This window comes from Corapipo altera, unplaced genomic scaffold, assembly GCF_003945725.1.
Source record: "Corapipo altera isolate COAL_440 unplaced genomic scaffold, ASM394572v1 118, whole genome shotgun sequence".
Taxonomy (NCBI): Eukaryota; Metazoa; Chordata; class Aves; order Passeriformes; family Pipridae; genus Corapipo; species Corapipo altera.
In genome coordinates this window covers 79,109-105,902 of record NW_020884991.1, presented here as the reverse complement: position 1 = coordinate 105,902, position 26,794 = coordinate 79,109, and the positions used below count along the sequence as shown (strand labels likewise).

The 26,794-nt window shown below is 38.8% G+C and overlaps 1 protein-coding gene across 2 annotated transcripts in view; it reads right to left on the bottom strand.

Annotated features, from left to right (window-relative positions):
• Positions 1-2,487: 2,487 nt before the first annotated feature.
• Positions 2,488-26,794, bottom strand: part of MYLK4 (myosin light chain kinase family member 4) — a 74,584-nt gene continuing 50,277 nt past the window's right edge. The window contains exons 3-15 of one of the 2 annotated variants that reach the window (XM_027666295.1): positions 19,364-19,430; positions 18,326-18,875; positions 17,448-17,467; positions 14,574-14,679; positions 13,650-13,743; positions 12,503-12,612; positions 11,714-11,855; positions 9,358-9,428; positions 8,539-8,667; positions 7,867-8,019; positions 7,446-7,518; positions 5,758-5,827; positions 2,488-3,447 (exon numbers count right to left, since the gene is read on the bottom strand). In XM_027666295.1, the coding sequence (XP_027522096.1) occupies positions 5,786-5,827; positions 7,446-7,518; positions 7,867-8,019; positions 8,539-8,667; positions 9,358-9,428; positions 11,714-11,855; positions 12,503-12,612; positions 13,650-13,743; positions 14,574-14,679; positions 17,448-17,467; positions 18,326-18,875; positions 19,364-19,430 (1,557 nt within the window). In that variant the 3' untranslated portion in view covers positions 2,488-3,447; positions 5,758-5,785. Of the gene's footprint in view, positions 3,448-5,502; positions 5,828-7,445; positions 7,519-7,866; positions 8,020-8,538; positions 8,668-9,357; positions 9,429-11,713; positions 11,856-12,502; positions 12,613-13,649; positions 13,744-14,573; positions 14,680-17,447; positions 17,468-18,325; positions 18,876-19,363; positions 19,431-26,794 lie in introns of those variants that run through there. The other variant, XM_027666296.1, reaches the window with a different exon arrangement.

Below are 26,794 nucleotides of genomic sequence, written 5' to 3'. Positions count from 1 at the left end.
AAACTCAAACAGATGCAGGTGACTTATTAGAACCTAGGCACCATATTATTATTACCTAGTAGAAAATAAATAATGATGTGTCAAAACAATAATTTAACACAGAAAGCTTTAGCTATTAGTCATTACAGAACACATTTAAATCATAAAATCATAGAATCATAGAATAGTTTGTGTTGGAAGGGACCTTTAAAGATCGTCTAGTCCAACCCTCCTGCAATGAGCAATGACATCTTCCACTAAATCAGGTTGCTCAAAGCCCTATCCAACTCAACCTTGAATGTTTCCAGGGATAGGGCAGAGTAAAACAGAACCAAAACCAAACTTGCGCACGCACGCACACACACAAAACAGCATGCTGCTCAAAGTGCAATGAGACAGAATTAGAGAACCATTAAAAAGAAGCTGTGTCAAGTGATTACTTAACTAAAATTACAACAGCCAGAAAAGATCACAGAATTGTTAGGATTGGAAGGGACCTTTGGAGATCATCCAGTCCAATGCCCCTGCCAAGGCAGGGCCACCTAGAGCAGGAATGCATCCAGGTAGAGTTTGAATGTCTCCAGAGAGGGAGACTCCACGACCTCCCTGGGCAGCCTGTTCCAGTGCCCTGCTACCTTCAATGTAAAGAAGTTCTTCCTCTTACTGAGGTGGATACAAGATACAAATGAACCTCTCTGGAAACACTTTTCTCAGGCACATTGCAATACATAGCAGTGATGACTAGCAGTATAATATTTTTACCCTTAATGACAATAAGAATCTTGGTAATGCACCTCCTTTCTGACTCAGTGCTGCAGATCCAGAGTCTATAGGGCAATAAGAAGAAGTACATTTGGGATTCTTTCCTCCTCCACTGTACACCTGCAGGCCCATGCTTGTGTTTAACCCTGGGTACGAAATGGCACCTTCAGTCACTGTAGAGACTTCCTCAGTCCAAACTCCTCCAACTGTCCCCCCCTTCAACCTCACACCCCACTGCAGGAGCTGTTCAAAGGATGAAACAGTGGGGCGGTTTACAGATATGACTCTAGAGTGGGACCATCATTATCCATGTTATTGAGAATGAAAGTTAATGCCTTATGTAAGCACATTGCCCCGTTGCACAAGCCAGAAGCTACTGAGGTGTCCTCTCTTCAATATATGCCTTGTTAAAGGGCCTAACTTCTCAATGTGAGGGAAATACATCCAGCTATTCCACCCTCTCACATGTGCCTATTTCTGACAGAGCACTGTGTGGATGTGCTTAACAGAGGCCATGTTCTCCTAGGGCTCCTGGAGGATTTATGGTTGACTCAGCACAGTACACTCTAACACTGGGCTGATCTTCATGGCACTAAGCTCTTAATTACTACTCAGATGTATGTATCAACAAATGATAAATCCCCTTAATTCAACTGAGCAACAAGCAGAAAAGACTGTAGTCACACCGTTATTTTAGTATAGTGAAAAAAGTTCAAAATTACAAGCAATTTATTCATATCCATGTAAAATATACCACAGGACAAACAAAGTCCCAGCCCAATCCTACAATACTGGCACTAAAGTGCAGAATGACATCCTGTCATTCCGAAGTGGTTTGCTGCATTTTAGTCTGATCATCGAGTTGTTTACTGGACAAAAAGCTACAATGAACAGGAGTGGAAACTCCAGACCTAAGAGAAAGGTAGTTTTTCTATTTATTTTTTACAGGCAAATATAAATTGTGATTGAAAACAAGCAGCCCAGTTTCTACCTAAAAATTATATGCTTGTTTTCTTGCTTTGAGACTATTCAGTCTTTTTCCAAATAAACTCCAATTTCTCCCTGTCAAAGCTTGCTTTAGTTAAGACTACAGATGAGGACTTGATGGTGTGTCAATGTGTGATAGCAGTAATGGGTCTCATGCATTTGCAACCACTAGTACAACACATCAGCATTTCTCAGATTGCACAGCTATAAGAAGTCCTATTCATTTACAGGAACAGTCTAAAGAGATCTACTACAATGGCTTTAAAACATTGGATAGAACTGGCTGTAGAGAATGTGATGGCCACTATGTCCCACTAATGGGCCCCTTTTATTTCAATATGAATGCTATCCAGAAAGGACAAAGGTGTGAAAACCAATCATTGGGTGGTGATGAATAATACTGTTTTGTCTTTATGTTGATCCCCTTTTAAAAAGACAGAATTTAAATATATAAACCTATTAAATATATAGATAAATATATAGAGATAGCTATGTTAATATGTAGTTTGATTAGAATTGGGTTAAACAAAAAAAACTAAAGGCACCACAATATATCAGCATTATTGAATAAAATACTCACTGTCATTTGCATTCATGTAGTTCTGAAACCAATCAGTAAGAAAGCCATATAGAGCAGGGAATAAGTCTCATTATTTTAACCTCAGAACTAGGAAATTAAGGCTCAGATTCACTTAATGATGTGCCACATTCAAACAATCTCAGGTGAAGAATTCAGCAGTTCTGAGTCCCAGTTTTTTACCTAGTTAAGAGTCAGAAAGGCTTGGAAGCAAGATAAGAAAACTCCAGAAAAACAGTGGATTTTCGTTTGGGCCTATACTCAGAGGTTATAATGAGCAAAGCACTGACTCTCCTCTTTGCCAATGGTCCTAATCAGTCATATTAGCATTAAACAGATTAGTTGCTATAAAATCACTGCTGTTAAAATAACTCTGAATTCTACTTGCATATTGGAGAACAGAGTTTGCATGGGTACAAGTGAATAGTGCCTTGTTCTGTTTCTTGTTTAATTAATCCAAGTGTATTTAAAGCAAGCAGTAATTCATCAGGTCAAAAAATCCTGAAATGTACCATATCACAGATGCAGCAAATTCACCTACACGCAAGGAAAGCCTCATTTCTCACTTCCACTGGTGTTACATTTACATGGTTTTAACTATGGTTGAGCTAATCCTTAACTCATTTTAACGTGATAGGAAAAACAAATTCAAATCTTCTACATAAGGCAGCTTTAAATTTGCTGCAATTTTTTCTCCCAAAATTATTTGACTCTGGTTTCAAATCAACCTTGGCTACAGATATAACATAGTGACAGACTTTCTTCTGGGCTGAGATGAGGAACAGTTAATTTTCCATGATAATTTGGACTTCAAGAAGCCTTTGATAAGTAAATGAGGATATAAGACTAGATAGAGAAAAGTTCATGAAACCAAGCTAATGTAGCACTCCAAGACAAGGAGAACATGCTGCTCCAGAAGAAACACCTTCCTACAACCTGGAGAAATATTTTCCTTCTTTCAACAGCTGAATAGAGAAGAAGTAGCTCCTCAATTCTGGGACTTGTTGTCCTTTAGTTGCTGTCCTGCAACTAAAGTGCTGTTGGTCCATTTAGGAGAAGTCTCAGTCATGGCAGGGGGGTAAAGCACCAAGACTGGTGATATTTTCAAACCTCTTAGCAGTAGCAACCACACAGCGGCTTTTCTGCAAAATAAATAAAACAAGAATCCAGTTAATTCAGCAGTGTATTTTTTTGTTTAGTTAAGTGTCCTAGAACAACCACATGGTGGTTTCTTTGTGCATAAAGAAAAGTAAGCAGCACTGAAGCTTCTTACTTACAAAGGGTTCTTGCAGCCACTTTTTTGTGAAATCTTTTATACAACATTATAAAGACAAGGTCCTTTTGTTAAGTGGAGAATTGATCCTGGAGGTCTCTCTTGAAATGCAGCTATTCTGCTTTTTTGCCTCTCTTGTCATACAGATCACAGCATGAAAAGGCATGCTGCAAACCTCTCCATTTATTTGTGTTACCACTGCAAGCATTTATAATGCCAGGTCTAAATCAACTGGCACTTGAGTACATTATTTTGGGTTAAATGTGGTAACTATACAACTTGCCTGACAAAAATAGCTAAAGGGATTCTTTAAAAATATGCTATGACTATTCTTTAAAAACTGCTATGACTTTAGATCCACTCATTAAGTAAGCTCAAATAAACTCCAAAAAGAAAAACACACACAGAGGAAATAACACCGCTAAAGCCAAAACCAGACTTTCCTGCAAGTTAGATCATGGGTAGGTTACTATGTTACAAAGCTATTAAAAGTTTATTTGAAAATAATTTTGACCACTTTTGGACTGTCAATTTATCTCAGAGTTGACTTTGGTTGTAATAGAAAATTGTGCAATACAGTGCTTCCTGCATTAGAGAAGGAGAATTTTCGCCATTTTATTGCTGTGCTTGTTGACACAAGGTAGTGTCTTGAAATGGGAAATACATATAAAAACACCAGCCTTACAACAGGTCAGGGAAACTTGTTTAGAAAACTATGATGTAGAAGCACACAGGTGAGCGGACCAAAACTTCATACAATCTGTGTCAGCATCAGTGAAGTGAGGACAAATACTGAGAATCACAAAGAGATATTAATTCCCACTGGATTTGCACTACAGAAGTTGATACTCAAATACTACCATATCAGGAAGTTATATAACTTCAGAGAGCAAGTAGGATATAATCATGACACCTTAGTCCTTACTGGCCTCCACTGTATGATGGAAAGGCAGCTTCAAGTCCCTGAGATTTAAAGATCATTAACTTCTGTGTTACTACACTGCACTGTATAAAATCTGTTCTAATCTTACTTAGTCAAAACAGAAAAAAAATTCCAGCCTCTCACAATACACTCTTTTTCACATGTTTCTGGACAAAACTTGTTGCAAAAAACCCCAACACCTCACTTGCCTACCAAGCAGATGATGGATAATGGCACCATCAAAAACTTGCTTGTGGTGAAAGGTAGAATACTTTTATTTTGGCATCCTGTTGTTAATCATGACGCACTACTAAAAGGAAGTGGTTTTACAGTGTATGTGTGTGTTCTCAGTCTAATTCACATCTTGACCCTCCACTACGTTTTGCCCAGAGATGGCCTCCAGAACCTCTGAGTGGTTCCCATGGTCCTTCAACAGAGGCACCAACTTCTGTGGTGGTTGGTAAAAGCAGCTGTGGGAATTGGTGTTTTGGTTTATGGAGATACTGCACCACCTGAGGTAGCCTGATTTTAAAATGGCTGAGTGAATACGCTTTTGTCAAAAACCAGAGACAGAACATGAGAGCAGACTTGAGACGCCCTGATCCTCGGGGGGAGGCAACCAAGCCAGTCTGAGAACCACTAATGAAGTGTTTGTTAATGAAAGGGCAAAGACAAGGAGCCAGGAAAAAAGGACAGAGAGAGAGATCCTCTGTCAAAATTGTTTGGGTTGCTAAAAGGGAAGATAAGTGCCCTGTCAGAAGTGGGTCCTCAGAAGTGTGGAGCAGCCTCTTTTAAGGGACACCTTGCTTTGATTTTGTTACAGTTAGTGGAGTTGCCCTGAGGGTCTGGTCCGTGCCTCTGTTAAAAAGTTATTACTTTTCATATTTCTACCCTTTTTAAACTATACTTCTAACCACAGCATGAAAACCTGAAAGCTTTCAACACTGAAAAATTATTGGGTGAAATCCTGCCCCATGAGAGCCAGCAGGAGCATAACCATTCCTTCTAAAATGGTCAGGGTTTGCAGCACATATTGCTTCATGTACATTAATTTTTTTGCACATTACTGTTACTGGGTATAAGTGATAGGGCCAGTTTACATTTTGAATGATTTCCAGACAGAAGTAGGGATGGTGGTGGTGAATACAGTTTCGACCCTGTACTTTGGACTATGCAAGGTTGTTGGCTGCCCACTGATCCCTTCTGCAGGGGCTACAGCACTTACATCTGAAGAAACACTTGGGACCTGAAACAAACCTTCTGTTTGGCAGCTCTTTCAGAAAGGTTATTGAGCCAGGGGTGCTTGAGACACACCTTTAGCCTTTTTCTAAGGGAAAAGAAAAACGACAACAAAAAAAAAAAGGAAAGATACCATTATTAAAGCATTTAATTGAAAATCAGTCACATCTTACCTCTAGTTAAGGTAATGGCAGAAAAACACTGCAACATCAGATGTTTAGTGAAGCTATCTTGTAAAGCACAAGAAATACGAATAAAAAATACTAGGGGAGAAGATACAAAGGACAACATGAATTGTAAGGTTTGTATTAGGGTAGGGTTTCCCTGAGAAAAAAAATTGGTGATAGGAAGCAACACAGCCCAGCTTGTGTTCTTGCAGCATTTGGAAAAGATTGTCTGTTCCCCATATTGCAGAAATCAGAGCTTCTCTGGAGCCCAACTAAAGGAGATAAATTGTATGCTATGGGTTTCGTAGGATATCTGAGGAGGATATCTCTGAAGAGATATTATCTGTGACAAACTCTCCTATTTTTGCTGTACACACACACTTATAAATCTTCTAGTAATCTCATAGGCATTACTGTTTTGGGAGATTATAAAGAAAACAAAATTTCAATGACAATTAGAATATTCTTATATTATTATATTCTGTTTTACAGTAATTCTGGTTATCCTTACTCTGTATAACAGGAACATGTTGCAAGGACAGAACTGTCAAGGCACTATTCAGTCCCTCCTGCCCAGAACCCACACCACCTCATCAGCAGAGCTACCACTGCCTGATTATCATCATAATCTTTGCTCTTAATTTAATAACATTATTTTGCAAATTAGCAATATGATCTATTAATTCTTAATGATATCTGTATATCGAAAGGCACCTTGACATATACATCCTCAACAACATAGCAGCCATTTTATTTAACATCTATGTGCTTTGCCTGCAAAGGAGGAAGTGAATATTGCACTTCGAATGCTGTAAAAATTCTGAAACCTGATTAAAATTATCCCCTTGCAAACCACTGAACCACAGAGTGGACTCACAGAAACAGCCGACAGCAAGGTCACCAACAGCATAAATCTCCAGAAAAATTACTGACTACCTAACATGGGAATAACCAAAGTGATTTAAAATCTTGTTGATCCTCCAACTCAAACCAACTGAATTGTTCGCTTGAACAAACAACTTATTTTTTTGTGCTGCCCACAAAGCTGGCTACATCTGAAGGGCAAGAAGGTTCTTAAGTACTAAGAGATGCACAAGGTGAAATTCCAAGCTCTGTCGGGAAAGGTATCCCTTGGGAAGAGATAGGATGAAATCAGACTCATGTGGGACTTCAGGAGAGCCTGAAAGGATCTTCAAAGCAGGAATAAGAATCATCCCCAGTTGGAAAATCCTTTTCATATGGTAATTCAGTGTTCATTTTGTAAATACTCTTGTTTTGCTAAGAAATAGATCCACTCAGCAACACACAGTTTTGCATGATCTTACATTTCTTCACAGATGTGCAAGAACTGATGAGCAAGTGTGAGTATGCAAATCGGAACAGCTAAAAAAAAGCAAGGGGGCACATGTACCTCACAATGGCAAGAAATGAATCAGCAACAAAGACTCGGAGGAAGTTAAGGAAAATGTCAAAGCAAATAGTGATGGGGCAACACAAGAGGGCAACAGCAGATGTACAAGGATATCTAAATTTAGGGACCTGGAGTCTGTAGTGGAGCTCGTGGTCTGTTAACCATGGGTGTTTTAAGGCAGCAGTTGCACTTAATCTCCAGCTAAAGGAAAAACAGAATGTTATTAAGAGTTTTCCCCAGAATCTTACAGTTCAGCAATTATCTGCTACAGGTCATGTGTTCTGCCATCATGAATGCTGTCATTTCAGAACACTATGCCAGATGGCAGCTAATCCATGATTTAAGTTTTTTTTCACAGAAAAAATATATTCAGGTGACTTCAGAGCATTTTATGGATACAATGAACAACACCAATGAAGTGGCATTATAATATTCTACATGGATACAAAAAACTTAAGTCATATTAGTTCTGCAATGGAGCAGCACAAATGACACAGCTGTGTCATGATGGCATGGAGCACGCGTTTCAAAGATATAGGTATTATATACCATTTTTCCTTGATGAGAAGCTTTGAGATGAAATCTTTGGCCTCATCAGAAACACTTCGAAATTCCTCTTCTTCAAAATCCCAGTTACAGGCCAGGATATTGTTGAGGGTCTCGTTGTCATCATCACCCAAAAAAGGAGACAATCCACTGAGGCTGAAGTTAAAAGAAATACGTTCACTCCTCCTGTCTTTCCCTTTCCTGTACATGACCTCCAGTGTGCTACCTATGATTGTTCTGTCCCTACTGGCCTGTGTTGCAAAATGCTATTGTCTAAGAAAGTCCCCAGATCATTCCCATTTTTCATCTATTTACATGTTTAAATAATTACCCTTCTTCTCTAATAAACAAGTCATTACTTTCTTTCATGGTAGGTCATATTTTCCAGACCTCTGACCACTCTTGTACTACCCACTGGGAATTTACCAAGCAGTTTACATTATTCTGGAAGTGTGATGCTCAAACACCCATGAGGGATATGCAGTGAAACAGAGAAGAAAAGCTCATGGCAATTGGAAAAGAGGAGAGATTGCTCAATATGGAATTTGGAAAGAAGTCTACATTTCCTATCCTGAGTTCAGATTTTTTCAATCTGCCAGTATAGCAGCAAACTTGGGTGACTTACACAGTTCAACCTAGAAACAGCTTACAAAGCAGATACTGAATCCTACTTACAGCATATAAGCAATGACTCCTAAACTCCACATGTCTGTAGGAAAAGAGACAAACTCATAATTCACAACTTCAGGAGCAAGAAATTCTGGAGTCCCAAAGTTAACTCGAAGCTTTTCCCTGGGTTTATATCTAGGAAATGGGAACATCAATTACAGGTCTTATTAAAGGAATTCTGGAAGGAAATTCAGTAGGAAAACAAGGACAGACAATGGTACAAAGTAAAAACAAGTATACCCATATATTGAATGAAAACAATTTGCAAGCTTTATATCATACTAGGGCAAAATGCAACTGCTATGAAAAGGAAGAAATTCATATTTCAAGGACTTCTCAGAGTAGCTTTTACCATCCTTTTGGGACTTCTCCATATCACAGGCATGAAATTTTTAACCAGTAAATCCTTCACTGAGGTTATGGCACCTAATTAAACTAGAAAGTGATATAGCATGGGATATATTGTAACAGCCCCTGATGGTACATTACACTCTCTTTTGAAGAATCTCTTAATATCGCAGACAAGAGACTAGACAAGACGTACTGCTGGTTTTGTCCATTTTAGTTGTTCCAAGATATTTTTATGCCTGCTTAGTCAGAATCAACCCTCTTTCAACCATATACTTGAAAAAGGTTTCAGAACAAATTTTTTCCACTCAGCTCTAAACATTCCATATTAAAAGATATCCCTTGTTAAAAGAAAAAATTAATTTGTCCTAACAACAGTAGAAGGCCATTATTAATGAAATACATAACTGTAGAGATGCAATATTTTTTCCATTGTTTCCTAATCCATTCATGATTAGTGAAAACACATGCGTGTACCTTCTCGCCAATCCAAAATCAATAATTTTTATTTGATTTGCCTCTCGGTTCACACACAGGATATTCTCAGGCTGCCAAGAGAAACAAAAGAAAAAAATGCACTTTAATGAGTATGAAAAACTGGGCTTTTAGCAAACTGTAGGCAGAAAAACACTAAAGCAGAGTAAATATCTTCTAAGCACCTTTTGCTTTCCTCCTTGTTCAGATTTCTCTGCATGGGTAGCCCTCTTGCTGCCACGCAGCCATTGGAGCTGTGCATTCTGTGCTTTGCAACTGCTTTTTCCTCTCCATGGCTTTTCAACTTGACATAAGGCAGCAGTTCAGATAAAGAACACATTAGGGTGAGGGGGACAGGGAAAGCAGACTTCCAAAGAGGGGTTTCAGAATGCTGTCACTGGTGACACTGATTTTAAAAAAATAGAATTTGTTGGGCTTTGAAATTTATCTTACAGCTTTACATTTCTGAGTTCACAGATGTTCTGTCAGATTGAACATTAATATATTAAGCTAGTTGCATCAACTTTATGCTTTTCTCAGACATTTTAGCAAAAGATAGGATTCACAGGTTAAATCCCTCTGGATTTTTATAGGGCCAAATGCTACTCTTCACTTTCCTGGCAGGAATCCTTTAACTTCCAAGAATTACTTCAAATTCATACAGAAGGGACTGAGAACAGGATTTGGCCAATTGTCTTTGAAACGTAAATACCTAAAATACAGTCTCATATTCATTGCCAGCACTTTTATAGCTACTCTGTCTTATTGCTCAGTGAGTCCTCTTTGAAACAAAACAGCCCTTAACACTTAAAACATTAGTTAACCTTTGTCACCATTACTAATTCATTTTACATTAGGACTTTTAAACACCATATGTCCATAGTTTCTGAAGTCCTGGATGATTATGGTCACGATTATTTTCTTTCCATTTCAAGCTTTCTTTCCCAAACTCATTTGTTACTGACAGCAATCTATGAACAAGCAAAACAGAAGGGAGAAGCTGTAGCTGGCGAGCACATGAAAAAAGGTCTCTGGGATTAATTTCTTAGACTGTATATGTATCTTTTTGTCAGCAGTTTGACCTCATATTAAAACTGTGCCATCTCCAAGATCATAATTAATGTGTCCCAAAGAACCGTGTGAACTTCTGTTTGACAGGTTTCTAGGTAACTGGATGTTTATAAAGAGAAAAGTGAGTCTGGTCACTGATCAGCTACTGAAGCAGGTCCCAACAAGCATCTGTTCATTTGCTTAACCACTGCAACAATATATATGCTAACAACATTAAGGATGTACTATATTAACTCAGTCATTACAAGCCAAGAACAGCAGCCATAATAAAAATCTCACCAAAGAGAAAACCATCTTATGCACTTTTTGTTTCTTTTTGCTTTGTTGTAAAGCTCAGGGATCACTAGGAAGTTTATAGACAGTCATAAAACTAAAGCCATCATCCCATTTTATTCCTGCACTAAATAGAGGTAAGAAACAATTCTATTCTTCAATAAAAAACTTGTGCTAAGGGAGAAAGTCAGCTTAAATATACAATTTAATGAAAAATAACAACAAAAATTTTCTTAGGGGTGATAGTTAACCATTTGCAGCCAACCAGAGTAAGGATGTCCAACCGGTGGATTTATTTTTGAAAAGAAGTGAGGAGATTTTTTGTGTATATAGTCAAGTAGTTCATATAACTAAGCAGAAGATTTAACTAAGTACACAGTAGAGGATCTGCCACCTTTCTCTGGGCTTTCAGTGACACTGGCAGTTATTGACTAATCCAACTCAGACATACTGTATTTGTTACATTAGCCACTGACTATTTTTAGTTCTTTCATTTTAGCAAGTACTTTTTAATGCACTTTCCCTTAATCTGGTTATTTTTTCATGACTACAGCAGTTTAGTGTAGTCCTCAGAAACTTGTGCAGGGTGTATGCTGATCCTGAATGACCCTTGAATTTAGTTCCACTCACTCATGTCTTGATTTCTACATAGTAAAAAATTAGGATAATTGCTAATTAAATAATATTTGCACAATATCTTGAGATTCAAATGTCAAAATTGAAAACAGTAAGGTATTTGTACTCAGCTGCTGGCTTTCTGTAAAATCAGCCTGTGGAAAATTCAAGCACTACAAGGCTTGATGACAAATGACCAGAATTCTCATCTAATTTACTTAGTCCTGTAGTAATTTAACTGATCTCAATGTGGTAAAGTAAATATGCATTGGTATAAGGAAAGTAGAATAAGGCCCTCTGTTGTTTCTGCCATGGGAATCTGCTAAGCTATATGGTCTACCATTAAGAGTAAGAATTTCCACATCTGTCATTGCACAAAATATACGTCATAATACTCTACCTTGAGATCCAAATGAAGAATGTACATTTGGTGCATGTACTGAATTCCCTTGCAGATCTGTTTTATGAATGAGATAGTATCCATCTCTGTCAAATTGTAGTTTTCATCAATAATTCGGTCAAATAACTCTCCTCCTTCCACACTGGGGAGAGAAAGACAATAAAGCAGTGACCAAGTCCAAATCCAATCCCATGCAGTTAGATTAATACAGAATTTACACTACTGACTATTTTCATCATTGACAGTCAAGTGCGGTAAGATGGGTCTACAATATAAGCTTGTACCTTGATCTGAATTTTCCCAAATCTGGGTTCTTAAATTGAATTTAAGGCAATTATTTTGTGCCTAATTAGCCTTATAAACCAGCATAAAAAACAGGATTATCCTTTTAGGGACTGGATTAGGCACAACACCCGTATGTGGCTCCTCTTTGGTGTAAAATGCTTCATTTGCCCCCCAGAACTGGAGATATTCCGAGAAGTTTGTTTCTTAGCTGACACAAATTAAAATTATAAACCAAAGAGAAGATATATAACACAGGTCTTTCTTGAAATGGAGCAGTGGCTTTACAGCACCAGTAATGTGGCACATCACTGGAAAAAATGCATAAATGGCTGATGGGAAAACTTTTCTCTTAAATTCCCTTTTTTTTCCTGTTGTTCTTGAATACATATTTCACATGTTCTTTCCTGTAAGAAACTTTATTTCTGATTTCAGGAGAAAGCAAGAAGGAAATTGACAATTCTAGCAAAAGTGGTAAAGACAGAAAGGGAAAGAAAACACACTTACTATTCCATGACAAGTACAATGTCATTTTTAGATTCAAAGGCATCATACAGCTGGATGAGGTTCACGTGATTCAGCTGGTTCATGACATTGATTTCATTTTTAACTTCATCCTGTAAAGAGTCGTAAGTATTGCTTCAGATGCCTTTTTTCTAAGAAAGCTACATGAAACAGGACATAGTTTGAAGCAAATGTACATTATCCTCATGTATTCGCTTGTGGCAACCAAATACAGGGCTTTCCTTTGATTGCTCCTGCAGTGGTAGATATCAAGGCTATAGGAGTTACTAGACTGAACTCAGAGCTTGAGTGCGGGACTGCTTCAGTAATAACTATTTGGTGGAAAAGGAAGAAGAGAGCCCACTTGGACAAGTGGTGGGTTCACAGGGATGTAAAGAAAAAAAAGATGCAGAAAATGGCTTGGTTCAAACAGCTGTAGGTATACAAAATCAGGCTAAGAAAAGTCCAGGACAGTCCTCAAAACCTAACTTTGTAATCAGAGTAGAGAGAATGGTACCTCTATTCAGCCCAGCTATTTTAGACATGCAGTTTAGGATGGGATGAATCATTCTGTGATGGTGTCAGTCTCTCTCCATTGACTACAAAAGGATTCTTTCTGATCAGCTTGGCCACAGCTATACCTTAGCAACCTCAGTTAGCCGAGACAAATTCCACTCCTGAATACCATTAATGACACTGTTGTCATATAAAGGATGATATGCATCATGATATGAGAAAGTAAGCCACAGATGGCCAGGAGGTTTGCAAAACAGGCCAGATTAATTCCTCTCATCTGTATTTGTGTTGATTTCAGGAGCACAGATCATGTCTGTTATCAGTATCCCCCACAGTGACATCAAGTCATTGCAGCAAAGGCTACCGTGCCTTTGGGAGGCAATATGCTATGTCTCGGGCCTGACAAATGTTTTTACTATTAAAAAAAATGCTAGTACGATTAACAGCAGAAAGAAAAAAAAAAGAGTTAATAGAAGTTTTGAAGGAGAAGGGAAATAGCACTAGAGTCAATGCTAATCCAGCAGGTCCTATGAGTGTCATGGTTTGTGAGACACTTGGTCATGGTCTGTTGTGTTGCTGAAGAACAGGTTGGGATCCCTTTGGGAACAAAAGACTAATATCACACTCTACCAACCTTCTGTTTTGGACCTTTTGCTTTTATAATTTTGGCTGCTAGCTTGAGACCTGTTGCTTTCTCTTCACATTTGTACACTTGTCCGAATCGCCCTCTAGAGAAAAGGAGGAAAAAAAATCATCCAGTGGTACTGGTGTCAACTCTGAATGTAAACTGCAATATAAACAACATAAATTATCTTCTCCCTTCTGGATTGCATTTCAATTGCTCTGTTGTTGCTATTTTGTTGTGTAGATTATACTTGCTACTATTTATTTAGGCACACCAAAAGTCACACACTGTTCTATCTGGTATATCGCACTTATATGATTCACTATACTCAGCTCATAACATACAATGACTAATCCCAGAGCAGTCACCATACTCTAAGGATAACGACTCATGCATAATCTGCCTCTCTCCATCGCATCATTCTCCTCCATGGGAGGGTTGTGATTCCATGAAGAATCAAAGCCTTACCCAAGAGCACACTGCCATCAAAAACTACAATATCCCTCTATCCTAAACAATGTCAGCATGAGAGATCAAGGAATTACATGGCCTGTCAGATTAACCTGCTAATCTATCTGAAAATGCATGTGTTTTTGGGGATGAGACCCACTGAGAGAAAGAAGACTACAACATGTCTCTATGTCCTGCTGGCTGTAATGTGAGGTAAAGTATTACAGCATCTTAGGAGCCCTGTCATAAACCCTGAGGGCATCTTGCTGACCTAGAACAATACCAAACACAGGCCAAGTCTGCTGGTGCCAAATAGTTAGCCAAAATTTACTCACACTAAAATCAGCCTCCTCTTTTCATCCCTCTATAAAGTCTTCCATGACTTTGGATCTAGTGGGGCATGTTGCCTCCATTCGCCTCCCAGGCTGCTTGGTTGTAAATTTATGCCTTGCTTTCCAAGTTGATTTACTTTGTCCGACTTACCCTCCCAGAATTTCATCCTCATTGACATTATAATAATTGTTGATCCCCACCCTTTTGGCTGAGACAATCCGGTGATCAAATGGTGCTGGTGGAGTAGGAATATCATCTACAAAAATAAAAACAGACAGATAACATATGAGTGGTCACATGCAGTGCTTGTCTGTCTCATATTTTATTTCCTCTTTTGCCCAGATAAGTTCATTTAAGAACTGAATACACTTACTGCAACCTTTATAGATAGGTCTTTCTCTGTTATTTAAGAAGGGGTTTATTTCAGAAGCTCTGGTTCAGAAAAAAGGTTGTTATTTGGGAGCTACACTAAGACAAGGACTCCTTTATTAAGTTATCGTATTCTGCACAACAGTAGGAAAAGGCAAAGACCACTAGGCTGTATCAGTGTAGCTTTGTGCCCACAAAGGGCCTCAGCAACTCACCCTTATCTCTGATTTTTTAAAATATTTTTTTCCTCCTCAGGTACTCTTAATAGGTGAGTATGTACTGTAACTCTCCAGTGGGGTAGGAAGAGAAACTGAACTCTCCTCCAGACCCAGCTAAGAAAGGCTATTTCCCAGCTTTTGCTGTTCACAGTGAAGAATCCTCTTCTCTACTGATTGACGCAACTTGCCCTTTTCTGTAGTGTGGTCATCACCTTTAAAGATCACATTTAGAGCTTATGCACATGGGGAAGTTTTGCCCTGGCAGACAGCATTTAGGGTTTCCAGTATGGCTGTGGATCTCGTATGGTAGAACACATGGTAACTGACACATGGTACTCTGAAGAATTTTTGTCCTTAAAAAAGGATGACAGATAAAAGGTAAAGAGGGGCACAGAGAAGGGATGTGTTCCTGACATCACACTGCAGCAGCTATGGAGTTTCAGCAAGTCTCTGATGTTATTGTCTGGACCTCCACATGCTGGACCTTTCTGCCATCCTTACGTCAAAATCCCTGCTGGAGACCAGCCCTCCATGCCTAATTTGGACTTTTTGCAGGGTGTTGCGACTTCAATTTCATACCCACGTTGTTTTTCATTTGATTGATATTCCCAAGAGTGACCTTTGGCTGACCAAGGTGACAAATACTTCTTCAACTGTTTGGGAGGGCTACAGCCCCAGTGTTTCCACATGAGCTCTCTGGTTTGGAATGCCAGCTCCTTTTTGTGTGAGGCTTGTTGAGCAATTTTAAAACCATCCATTACTCCAGTGAAAAGGATCAAAAACACAAACAAAAAACCCCATGACAGCGTGTAGCTGGCAGGAACACTTTGGTCATTAATGTAGCGGTAGATTGTCCTTATTCACAGTGAATGTCCATTTTTCCTGGACACCAACTGTGTACCTAGATTTTTTTTTGACAGCATTAATAACTTACATGGTCAGGAAGTTAGTTCATGGTCAAGGAATTGTGAAAAGCTGGGGCTTCTGGAAGTTTGCCACCTACTTGGGATTCTGCAGAGTTTGAATTGCACAACCATAAGTATGGGTCTTTGTGTCTTACCAAGTCCCACAAAATGCCAAGAAAACCTCTACCCTAAGGCAGAATTTGACTCTAACAACACAAATTCCAAGGGCTCCAGAATGTAAGTGACAGAAGAAAATGTCTTTATAAAAGCTCAGCTCCAAACCACTACCCAACTTTGGGCAAGGAAATGTTCTTTTAAAGAGGTCAGTCTGCTTTTTAAAACTACATAAGTTTTTGCCTTTAAGATGTTTCCAGTGACAGAATTTCTATTTTTCTTTTCCTGAAAACCAGAGGGGATTTCTCCCTATTCAAAAATGACCTCCTATTACAGATCAAAGATGCTCCAGCAGAGACACTCTAACCTTAATGCCGTCCCTAACAATTTGCCAGAGCTCAGGATAGTTTATAAATTTTAAAGTTTTAGTACACTATCTCCTGTTTCCTGCTACACAAACCTAGCACAAACATGTAACAAATGTTTCCCTTCCACAATTTCCCCCCATTCCCAAAGCAAAGAAATTCATTCAGAGTCCTATGCATGCACATGCACACACAAATAGCTTCAAATCTTTCAGGCCCCCTCCTCATGTGCCACAATTTCACATACAGGGATAGGCACTGAAATTCTCAAGCTGGAGATCTAATATTAGAAATCTCTGCCTCAGCATGGTGAGCATGCTTCAGAGTTTGGTGCCTGAGCACCATTTATCTGACTGTTCAACAGCATCACTCAGGCTTCCACACAAAAGTCTGTATTTTTTTATAGGCTGTAGTTGTTCTCACTTCACATTACAATGGTACAAATATAAGCAAGCTGGTTTTTCAGGCTACATCCAGAGCACTGCAGATTCCCTGCTAACACACAGTTTCAGCACTTCCACAGGTCAACCAATTTTGCCACACATGATATAATTTCTCCCTCCACTTTATAGTTCGGAGTCTTAGCTCTTTTGTTAAAAGAAGAGGGAGAGAGGATAGTATTAGCGGAGTAGTTGTGGCAGAAGCAAATTAATTGTGTATAATTTCTGACAGAACAGAAGCCTCTAAGATGGAAGCAAGCAGAACTGTGTTATTTCTCATCAGCTTAGGACATGGTCCATGAACAACTGTTTCCTGCCAGAGCTACCATGCACATCTTTTTCCCCTACCAACTACAATCACGAAATAATTCTCTTCTACAGATATCTCTCTCTGTTCATCACCTTAATACCCATGGAATTATATGTTTTGCCTTTAAGATATTTCCTTTAGGAGCTTTTTATAGTTTTAAATATGTCATCAGCGCTTTCTGCAACTGTCCTGCTCTCTTTGTTATCATCTTTGATTAGACCTTCATCATTCACTCAATGCTTACTGCTACTGCTATGCTCAAATTGGCAGGTCTGCTCAGTATTGAACTATAATTTCCTGTACCTTTTTCGCAGCTTTTACACCTGCAAGGACAAAACATGGCATTAGTGCAGGATACACTTAAAGCAGAGCAAATTTAGAAACACAGGTGAAAAATGCTTACACATACATTGCATTCAAATAACGTTACGTTATTTTGTTTCATGGTGTAAAATAAACTGGTTTAATATTCACTTTGAGAAATAAAAATGGCCCCTAAATTAATCATGCCAGCAAAATATTTCTCAATTACCGAAATTCTCACCTGAGGTCTTCTAAACTTAACATTTGGCTATCAATCTCACCTTTAAAACAAGGGGAGAGTACTGGAATTTAACTATGTTCATATAGGTTCCTGAGAGCTTAAACCTGTTTATCCCTGAAGGGCTACATACAATGTAGCAAAGAAAGAATTACAGTAAATAAATTTATTAGTTTAATTGTCTGGGCCAAGTTTCAAGTTTGACATTGTTATATTATCCCTTAAATTACTACATTTTGCAATAAGTTAATTCCCAGTTGGCAATGGCCTAATTCCCAATGGTCTAATCTAACCGTATTTTGCTCATATGTTATAAGACACTGCAGTATATAAACTGAAAAATGGGAGCATTCTCCTCAGAGATAAAGAATAGCATAACATAATACCCATGTCCTTAATATTACCCAAGAAAACAACCAAAGCACACTGCTAATTCCATGTATGGTAGATTGTTTGACTGTCTGTTTTAAGAGTATAATTTCAGTCAGATCAGAGAGATAAACATATTTTTCACTTCTGCACTGGGCTAAATTTTCAACAATATTTATATTAACCAGCCACTTTGACTTCAAACTTGAATGACACATTTTTCTAAAGCATGGGTCTCTTAAGAATGTGCACTATAAGCTTCAGGCCTTACCTTCCCTCTGGTGCCTCTTGATCATAGCTTTGTTCTGCCTCATCTTCCTTTTGGGAAGGAGCTGGTGGTTCCTCAACACTTTTTTCACTCTTATCAGCATTTCCCACCCCTTCATTCTCCCTCTCCTCTTGTTGTTCATCTCCAGGCACCTGATGTTCCTCCTTCCTCTCCTCATCTGTTGGGGGCTCACTCTCTATCTCTTGCACAGTTAGCCTTTGACAAGCATCATCAACAGCATCTTCTTCCTGCTGTTTTGCTGGAGCCAATGACTCTTTAACAGAGTTTCTCCTATATTCTCCTATATTCTGTTCTTCCTGAACAGAGTTTCTCCTATATTCTTCTATATTCTGTTCTTCCTGAACAGAGTTTCTCCTATGTTCGTAATAACTTTCGAAAGCCAAACTCTCTTCTTCCTTCTCTGATCCTTCAGTATGAAATCTGGGAGGATCCACTTCAAGCAGAACAGAACTTTCCCTCTTGGCATTTTCTTCATTGAGCTTATCAACTTCTTCTTCTTGAGAGCAGGACTGGCTCTTCTGAATGGCCCCCTCTGTAAGTGAAGAGATTACAAAGGAATCTGTCAGTGGTTTTCTGATAGTCAGTAACAACATTAAAGTAGGGCTGTACACTTAGCATAAATTTAGTTGCATTTGGAACTAGGCATTTGCTTTTCTCTTCCACTGTCGAGGTCAGTTCAAGTGTCTCCTAAGCAAGAGCAGACTACTTATTCAAAACAGAGATGTCATGGGTCACAAATGCTTCCTTTGACACACAGCACTAGAAAATGTTTTTGTCACTCAAAATTATTGTCAGCCAAGTCAAGGTTAATAAACTTCTCAGGCAAAGCACTTTTTTGAGCTTGAGACCCTGTGTACAGGCATGTGAAAAGTCGATTGATGTTGCTTCAACAATTTTCACTCATGTTGTTGAGCACACATGTAACTCAAACAACTTCATTGGAGTTGCTCAGGAACATAATGGCTAGTTTTGTGCTATTTCTTAGGAACTAGAAACCGATCAGAGAAAAAATAGTCCAACCTGTTGAATCTGGTGGCTTCTTTTCTTTTGTTTCTGTTTCATTCAAATGTAACTTTTCTTTGATGACCTGTGGAAAAGGCAATTGACATATTAGTCAGTGTATACAGTTTACATATGGTATTGGTCCTCATGAAATTGTAACCTGATTTTTTTGGGTCAAATACAAATACTCTGTGTGTAATTCACACATTTCCTATAAATGACGGTCCTTGTTATAATCACTACCAAGCTGATTGAATTGGTACCAGTGTAAAGCAAGAGAAATTATCTCAGTTGTGATCAGCATCAGTGTTGGCATAAAAACAGCCCAGAAAAAATCAGGACTGAACCTCAGAGACTAAAAGAAAGAAACATCCAGAAATGAGCTGTCGCCCTGCACTAGCTTTTGCTGTTAAAATCTAGGTTAAACCAAGGCTCGGAATATTTAATATTCTAGTAAAATCTTTGGTAACGGTCTTAATGACAGATATCAAAAAGTTTCTTGCTGTTAATCAACATCTGGTAACGGCTTTTTTAATGATGCAACAATTTATTATGGGCTGACTGAGACAGAAACCAGGAATTGGAGCATACAAGACATAACTTCAGCTTTGTAGCCTTCTCTTACCTACACTTTACAATGTTGCAGTGACATCTAGAGGCGCTTCATACCAATTCAGGTCCTCTTAAAACCTCTGCTCTTTCAGTTACCTTTGTGGATATTTACTCCTATTCCTGTTGTGGATATTTACTCATATTCTTACGCTGTGTACTGTTTCTTCACTTGCCACTCCCAGACTTTTTAGTAGGGTGGTGACCATGGTCTCTGCTGTTGCTTGGTGCTCCTTTTTCACCTGCCTTCTTCTTCCCACAGTACTATGAAACTGGCACTAACATTATTATTAATAGATCCACAAGGTGTGAAAAATGCAGATACCTCCAAGTATTTTCAAGAGGAACTGCCAGCTACAGCAGTGTTATGTGTGTCCCAACAAAATATACAGGGTCAGGAACTTAATTTTGAGTGTCTTAATCAAATGATTAGTCCCACAGCTTAGTCATATTGTACTCTGGGCATGAACCAGTTCTATTACTAAACATTCGTTCTGGTAAGCCCTCTGCACTTTTTATGCCTTTTTTTTTTATTTTTTATTTTAACATCATCAGGCTATATAGAAAACAGCCATGAAATCAAAGCAATGTGTATCCACTATAAACAGAGTTCAAGGGAAAGGAAATTTCATGAGAAGCAAAAAAGAGTTGAGAAAAACTGAATGTAACTGCATGAAGGATTTCAACAAAACTTTTTCAGAAAATCTTGATCTGCAAGGGACAAGGAAACTGTAATATGAGCGTAAGATCTGAGACTGACAATTATTTGGGATGCAATTGGTCCCAGGAGGTTGCAGGCCACAAAATGAAAAAGGCCTCAATACAACTAGGTAAGTGCTCTTGAAATATAAATCAGAGCCTTGTTCCCACAGAACTTAAATGTAAATGTAATTATTCCAGATGGATCACAGGGAATCAACCAATGCTCATGTTGCTATTTTAATGGTGAAAGGCACCAAAAAAAAAAGGGGGGAAAAAACTCAGGCTTATTTATTCTGCAATGTGACTGCAATTAGTAATGCACTCAGATTCCTGTAAGTATGTCAGTCTCACCAGACCACTGAGGACATCAGCTCTGATCAAACACAGTCAGCTGAGCAAATAGTCAGAGAAATGGCATCCAAGCCCTTTGATGCATAGGGCCAGATTTCACTTCTGCATTCAGAATTAATTGCAGACACATAGCGCTTCCTACTAAATATTGCTGTAGTTTGCAGGTGTGAAATACAGAAGCCAGCTTTTGAAAATCCATCAAGTAGAAGGAACACTGGATGGTGCTGAATACCTGAGACTGCCAGGGCATTACATAAAATACTATCATGTTTATTCAAGCACTATTTCTGATCTCTTACATTTTAACAGCAGACGAGGAGCTCATACTAATTTAAATGAGGGGGGAAAAAAAGAATACAAGTGAAACATGTACTGGTATCCTTCAGAATCAATGTGCAATAAATGCAGGGGCAATAGTGCACTAGAATAAGATATACAAATATAAGGACTAGGTATCTGTAGACACATGAATAATTTATACATGAACATCCAAGTTTTCTACATGTTTAGCTATTTGAAGTAACATGCGACTTCAACTTGTCAAATCTTGACCTGGCAATAAAACCAAGAAATTTTGCTCATTATTTCTCCCCTGTAAAGGGCAGGGATTCACCGGGTTCTCTGGAGCTGACAGAAGTCAACGTATCCTTCCCATCCCAGCCACAGGAGGTACAAAGACCTCCTTGTAGTTCGCCTTGTAGTTTTTCAGGGACATGTGTGAAGTCCAATCCCAGGCAGCTGCTCCGAGAGCCCATTGGTCCCAAAAGCTTTGACACTCTTCTGAAAATCTCAGCTGAAAGGTCATGTGGTTCGTTAATTGCATCTACCCCACCTGAGTACACTTCATACTACTCCTCTTCCCTCAGCAGTGCTTTCTTAAGAATCTTTTTAGCTTTATCTCTAATATTTTATTTATTGATGTATTATTCTTCCTGAACTTTGATGACATGTGACTATTTCCAGTCTGTATTTTCTAAAATTAAAGAAATTAATATTCCTTAGTGGAAATTATGCCTCCATATTATTTTTTCTCCTTTCTTAATGGCTTGAATATGCACAATTGGGTTAATGGTAGTGCAGTCATTTTTCCTATTCACACAAGACAAAAGCTTTCAATTAATTTTTTATTTTCATTTCACAAAAGGTTAAATATAAAAGTTTGCATTGTGACTCTGTAATGTATACCAAAGCAAAAATGTATCTGTATCTATGCAATTTGTTACTGCATCTTCAAAAATACATTTTCCAGACTTAAACATAGTCTTTCATACAAAGTATTGCTAGACTCTAAGTAATAGAGATAGAATAAAAGCCCAGCTGATGATACAGAATAATGTGAGATAGCCCAGAGGCTGAAACTTCAGTGTAGACCAATGGAAAAAAATCCCTTTTGGAAATTATTTAAATTGACTTTAGAAACCTGCAGAAATTAAGCCATAAGCAATTATATACACAAATATAATATATTCTAACAGAAATTTCAAATGCAGCAAGAAATTAATGTCTTTTATAGACATCTGACTCCTTTTTAATGAGCTCTACATAGTTAAATTCCTTCTTTATACTGTAGCAGTCCTACACTTGGAATGTTTTTTTAGCTAACTTTCAAATTTTTTTATTCACCTAATAAAACTCTTTGATTCTTTTTTTTCCTACTGCAAAAATTTTTGTAATGAATGGCCTCATGAAGCAGTCTCAACCATTTAGTTAGACATCCTTTATCACCCATCCTTTATCACCCCATCACATTAAGGAAGCATGGGTTGTTTAGCCTGGAGAAGAGGAGAGATGGGAGACCTTATCACTCTCTACAACTACCTGAAAGGAGGTTGTAGTCAGGTGTGGGTTGGTCTCTTCTCCCAGGCAACCAGCTGTAGGACAAGATGGCACAGCCTTAAGCTGTGCCAGGAGAGGTTTAGGTTAGACATTAGGAAGAAGTTCTTTACAGAGAGAGTGACTGGGCATTGGAATGGGCTGCCCAGGGAGGTGGTGGAGTTGCTGTCCCTGGAGGTGTTTAGGAAGAGATTGGATGTAGCACTTAGTGTCATGGTCTAGTTGACAACGTGGTGTTTGGTTAAAGGTTGGACTTGATGATCTCAGAGGTCTTTTCCAACCTAGTTGATTCTGTGATTTCACTTTATATCAAGACATTATTCTCAACTTCCACCTGCCACAAACCTTTGCATATGCCTAACTCACATTTTAGCCCAGTGTCGCTTTCTCACATTCTTGATAGTTTGCAGAACTGTATTACAGCAAGATATCCTGGTTTTGTGTAAGGTCCAATCACCGTTCATTTATCAAAATGATTAAGTTATGATTAAGTTCCTTGAGATTTGTAATTAATGAATTTCCCTAACAGCCAGAAGTCAGCCATGGGCTTTGCCACCTGAGCACTGTACCGTGAATGCTCCCAGCATCTCCTCATTGGTACACAGTAGAATTCATCACATACCACAGAGACCCTGGGGCAACCACATGCACTGTGATGCCTCCTGTGCTATCCCTCAAAGCTGGAATTCATCCCCTCCTGCCCTTTTTTGTTCCTCTTCAATACACATTCCTTTTTCCCCCAGCAATGTAAAATATTCAGTGAAAGTATTTCTGATACAAACTTATAAATGCTACAAAGCGTACACATGGGAATTCTGCTTTTACTGGCAGGCAGTACATCCATTTCCATGTCATTATTTTTTTGCTACACTACAACAACTGCTGGCACCTTCAGGCAAAGGTTTTGACTCTTCCATGATTTTTATAGAGCTCCTTGAAGTAGATAAATAAATCATTCTTCTGTAAAAACCAAACTCAAACCACAAATATACTCTAATCACACACAAAAAATAAGCTCTGAGCCACGGGAATCATGATTCTCCCAATAGGAAATACAAGAGAATTTCTGTGTGACCTGCTGCCTTAAAAATACATTGCTAATGAGATAACAATGTCTGCTTGTGAAAAATCCCTCAGAACAACACCATCCTAGGGGAGAAGCTGCAGATCAGTGAAGCCAAAGCCTTGTCCATTCCCTACTTCAGTTTGCTGACTTCCCAGCTGCTGTGCTGGGGAAGCAATGCCTGTCCTGTTTCAAACAGATGCTTCCTCCTGATAAGCCATTCTTTTCAAAACAGGGGATCTTACACAGAAGAGTAGAAAAGGCTTTCATGCAAGCAGGCTCCTGATAGAGCCCACGGCCTCAATGAAGATGCAATATGTTGCACGAACTGTAACAGATTCTAAACATCTTTACTTTTGCCTTGAGGTCTAGCCACTGTCATTTAACAGAGGCAGTATTAAGCACAAGAAGAGCTTTGGAGGTAGATTTTTAACTCCAATTGACTGGTATAATTGCAATGTCTCTGGAATACACAAAGGCCTATAATAAGCACCAACAAATCTGAGGCTACCAATACACCCACTAAGACCAGAACATTCAGCATTACCTGGCTTTGACATGTCCTATCCCTGCATTTGGGAAATCAAATCAACTGGTTAATATAATTTTTGGATTTCTCATCTGAACAAACAGGAGGCAAGGTCAGGCAAGCACAATCAGTGAAGAATTCAGCTGCTTGTCTTACCAACACATTGGGCAGTCTCACATCTCTCCCTTCTCTATACTCAATGTACTGCTCAATGCCCTTACATATGTGATGACTGATAGGGAGCATATGTGCCTCATATGCACCTGTGCCATAACCCCAAAATTTTCCAGGTGCTGTTCTTCACCTTTTCTCCATTACTATTAAATGGGTCATCTTCCAAAGTGGGTTCCACTATTCTCACAGTGTAAGAAAGGAGCAAAAAAATCCATCTTGGGAACCAAATCATTGGCAGATCCTTTTAACTGTGGGGGTAAACCACCCATTTGTCAAACTATTCCAGTAATTTATTTTTTTTTTTTTGCTACAATATCAGTTAAGTGTTCCCACTGTAAAGAGGATGTTTCTCAGCTTTACTGACTTAGCTGAACTAAGCTTGCAATGACATGAATGGCAAATATCTTCAGACTTTTTGAACTGTCCTTCCTAAGCTGTTTTGGAGAAATCATAGTTGGGAGATTTCCATCCAAAGGGTTATGAACTTAAGAAATTATCCCCTAGAGCTTTGATGACTCACTTATAATTGTACTCCAGAAATGCAGGTTTCCTATTAATGTACTTCATTTTACAGAAAGGGGGTTTGGGTGGAGGGGAAAGACCTGGGATTTTTTTATTTCCCCTTTATAGACAGATCTTCTCCTTCATTTTGATAAATGAATGGTGATTAGACCTTATACAAAACCAGGATATCTTGCCATAACGCAGTTCTGCAAACTATGGTTTCTCACCATGCAGAACCCAGAAAATGGAATGTGGTGGGACTCTTTCCAGGCTCTGTTGGGGCTGCTACCCAGCCACCCATCACTACTCCTCCTCACTGCTGCACATGCATGCAAAACCCATGGTGCTGCTAGGATGGTACAAAATTAGTTGTGTTCCAAAGCAGCCACTGTTGTGATTAAAAGTCAGTGTGGTGGAGACCCCACATTTAATTGCAACTCAGCTCTCCTACCAGAGAAAGTAGTCAAGCATGGTACCCCTACTATTTCTGATTGGAGCTGAGAGGAGTCATCACCAGAAAACTGCCTAGATAGCTAGGACATCTGATTAGAAAAGGTGAATCTTAGATGACTTCAGTGGACAAAGACTTATCCCCTTAGCAAATCCTTCCTACCTCTCACTCACCTCTCTGAGGAACTTTCTGCTTTCACAAGACTACCCTCTGATGACCTGTCTTGCATTGCTTTCCTGCACTTACCAGCTCTTGATCTTCATCATGAGGTCTCCCGAGTTTTGCAAAGGAGTTGTATTAGATTCCTAAAATGGTCACTCTAATGCATAGGCATTAACATCATGCCCATAAGACATTTGATGTGGCATGCAGGTATTTAGAAATCAGCTGTACCTGCTTTGATTTCACACATTCCTCAGATTTGTAAAGAGAGTAAAACCACAACAACAGTGCCCTGGGCACGATCCTGTGCATGGGATATTGTACAGCACACAGCAAGTTCTGAAGATAAATGAAAACAAAATTAAACAGTATTCTGAATTGGAAGGGCATGAAAAAACTCTTAGGGTTGTCAGAAAGGGAGAGAATGGGGCAAAACAAGATGAAAACATTGTCCTGAGAAAACACACCAGTTTTATAGACATTCAGAGGAAGAATTATAACTCTAATGTATTATAGATCACTCAAAAACTGAAATACTTCTACCAAGAACATATTTAGGTAAAGCATCAGTCCTGAGGGGAAGAAGAGTATTCTGGAGTATAATGGCACCTGACAGTGCTGACCAGCTGCATTGCCCAAGCAAAAGACAACTATCAGCTCAGATTCTGCAGAAAGCCTCTACCCCTAATACCACCAAATACAGCAGAAACTATTGCAAAAAAAAAAAAAAAGAAAAAAAGAAACAATTCCTACCTATTTGGCAGGAAGATGAAAAATACACAGAACATGGCCAATCTGAAGAGAATTTAAATAATGCATAAGGGACCTGTTAGTATTTGTAGGCAAAATGAAGGAATCAGAACTGTTATAGTCTGAGGCTGAATGGATCTTAAAACACATGTGGCAAACAGCAGTTTCATTGTGAGCTCCTGCTAAAACAGCCCATGAGCTGCAATTGCAGTGGAGAGACAGGAGGGTTCAAGCAGAAAACACAGTTCCCACTGGTGGAGTGTCTTTAGCGTGGAAAACAGCCCCAAACTGCTAATAGTTGCTAGTCCTACAGCAAAGCCA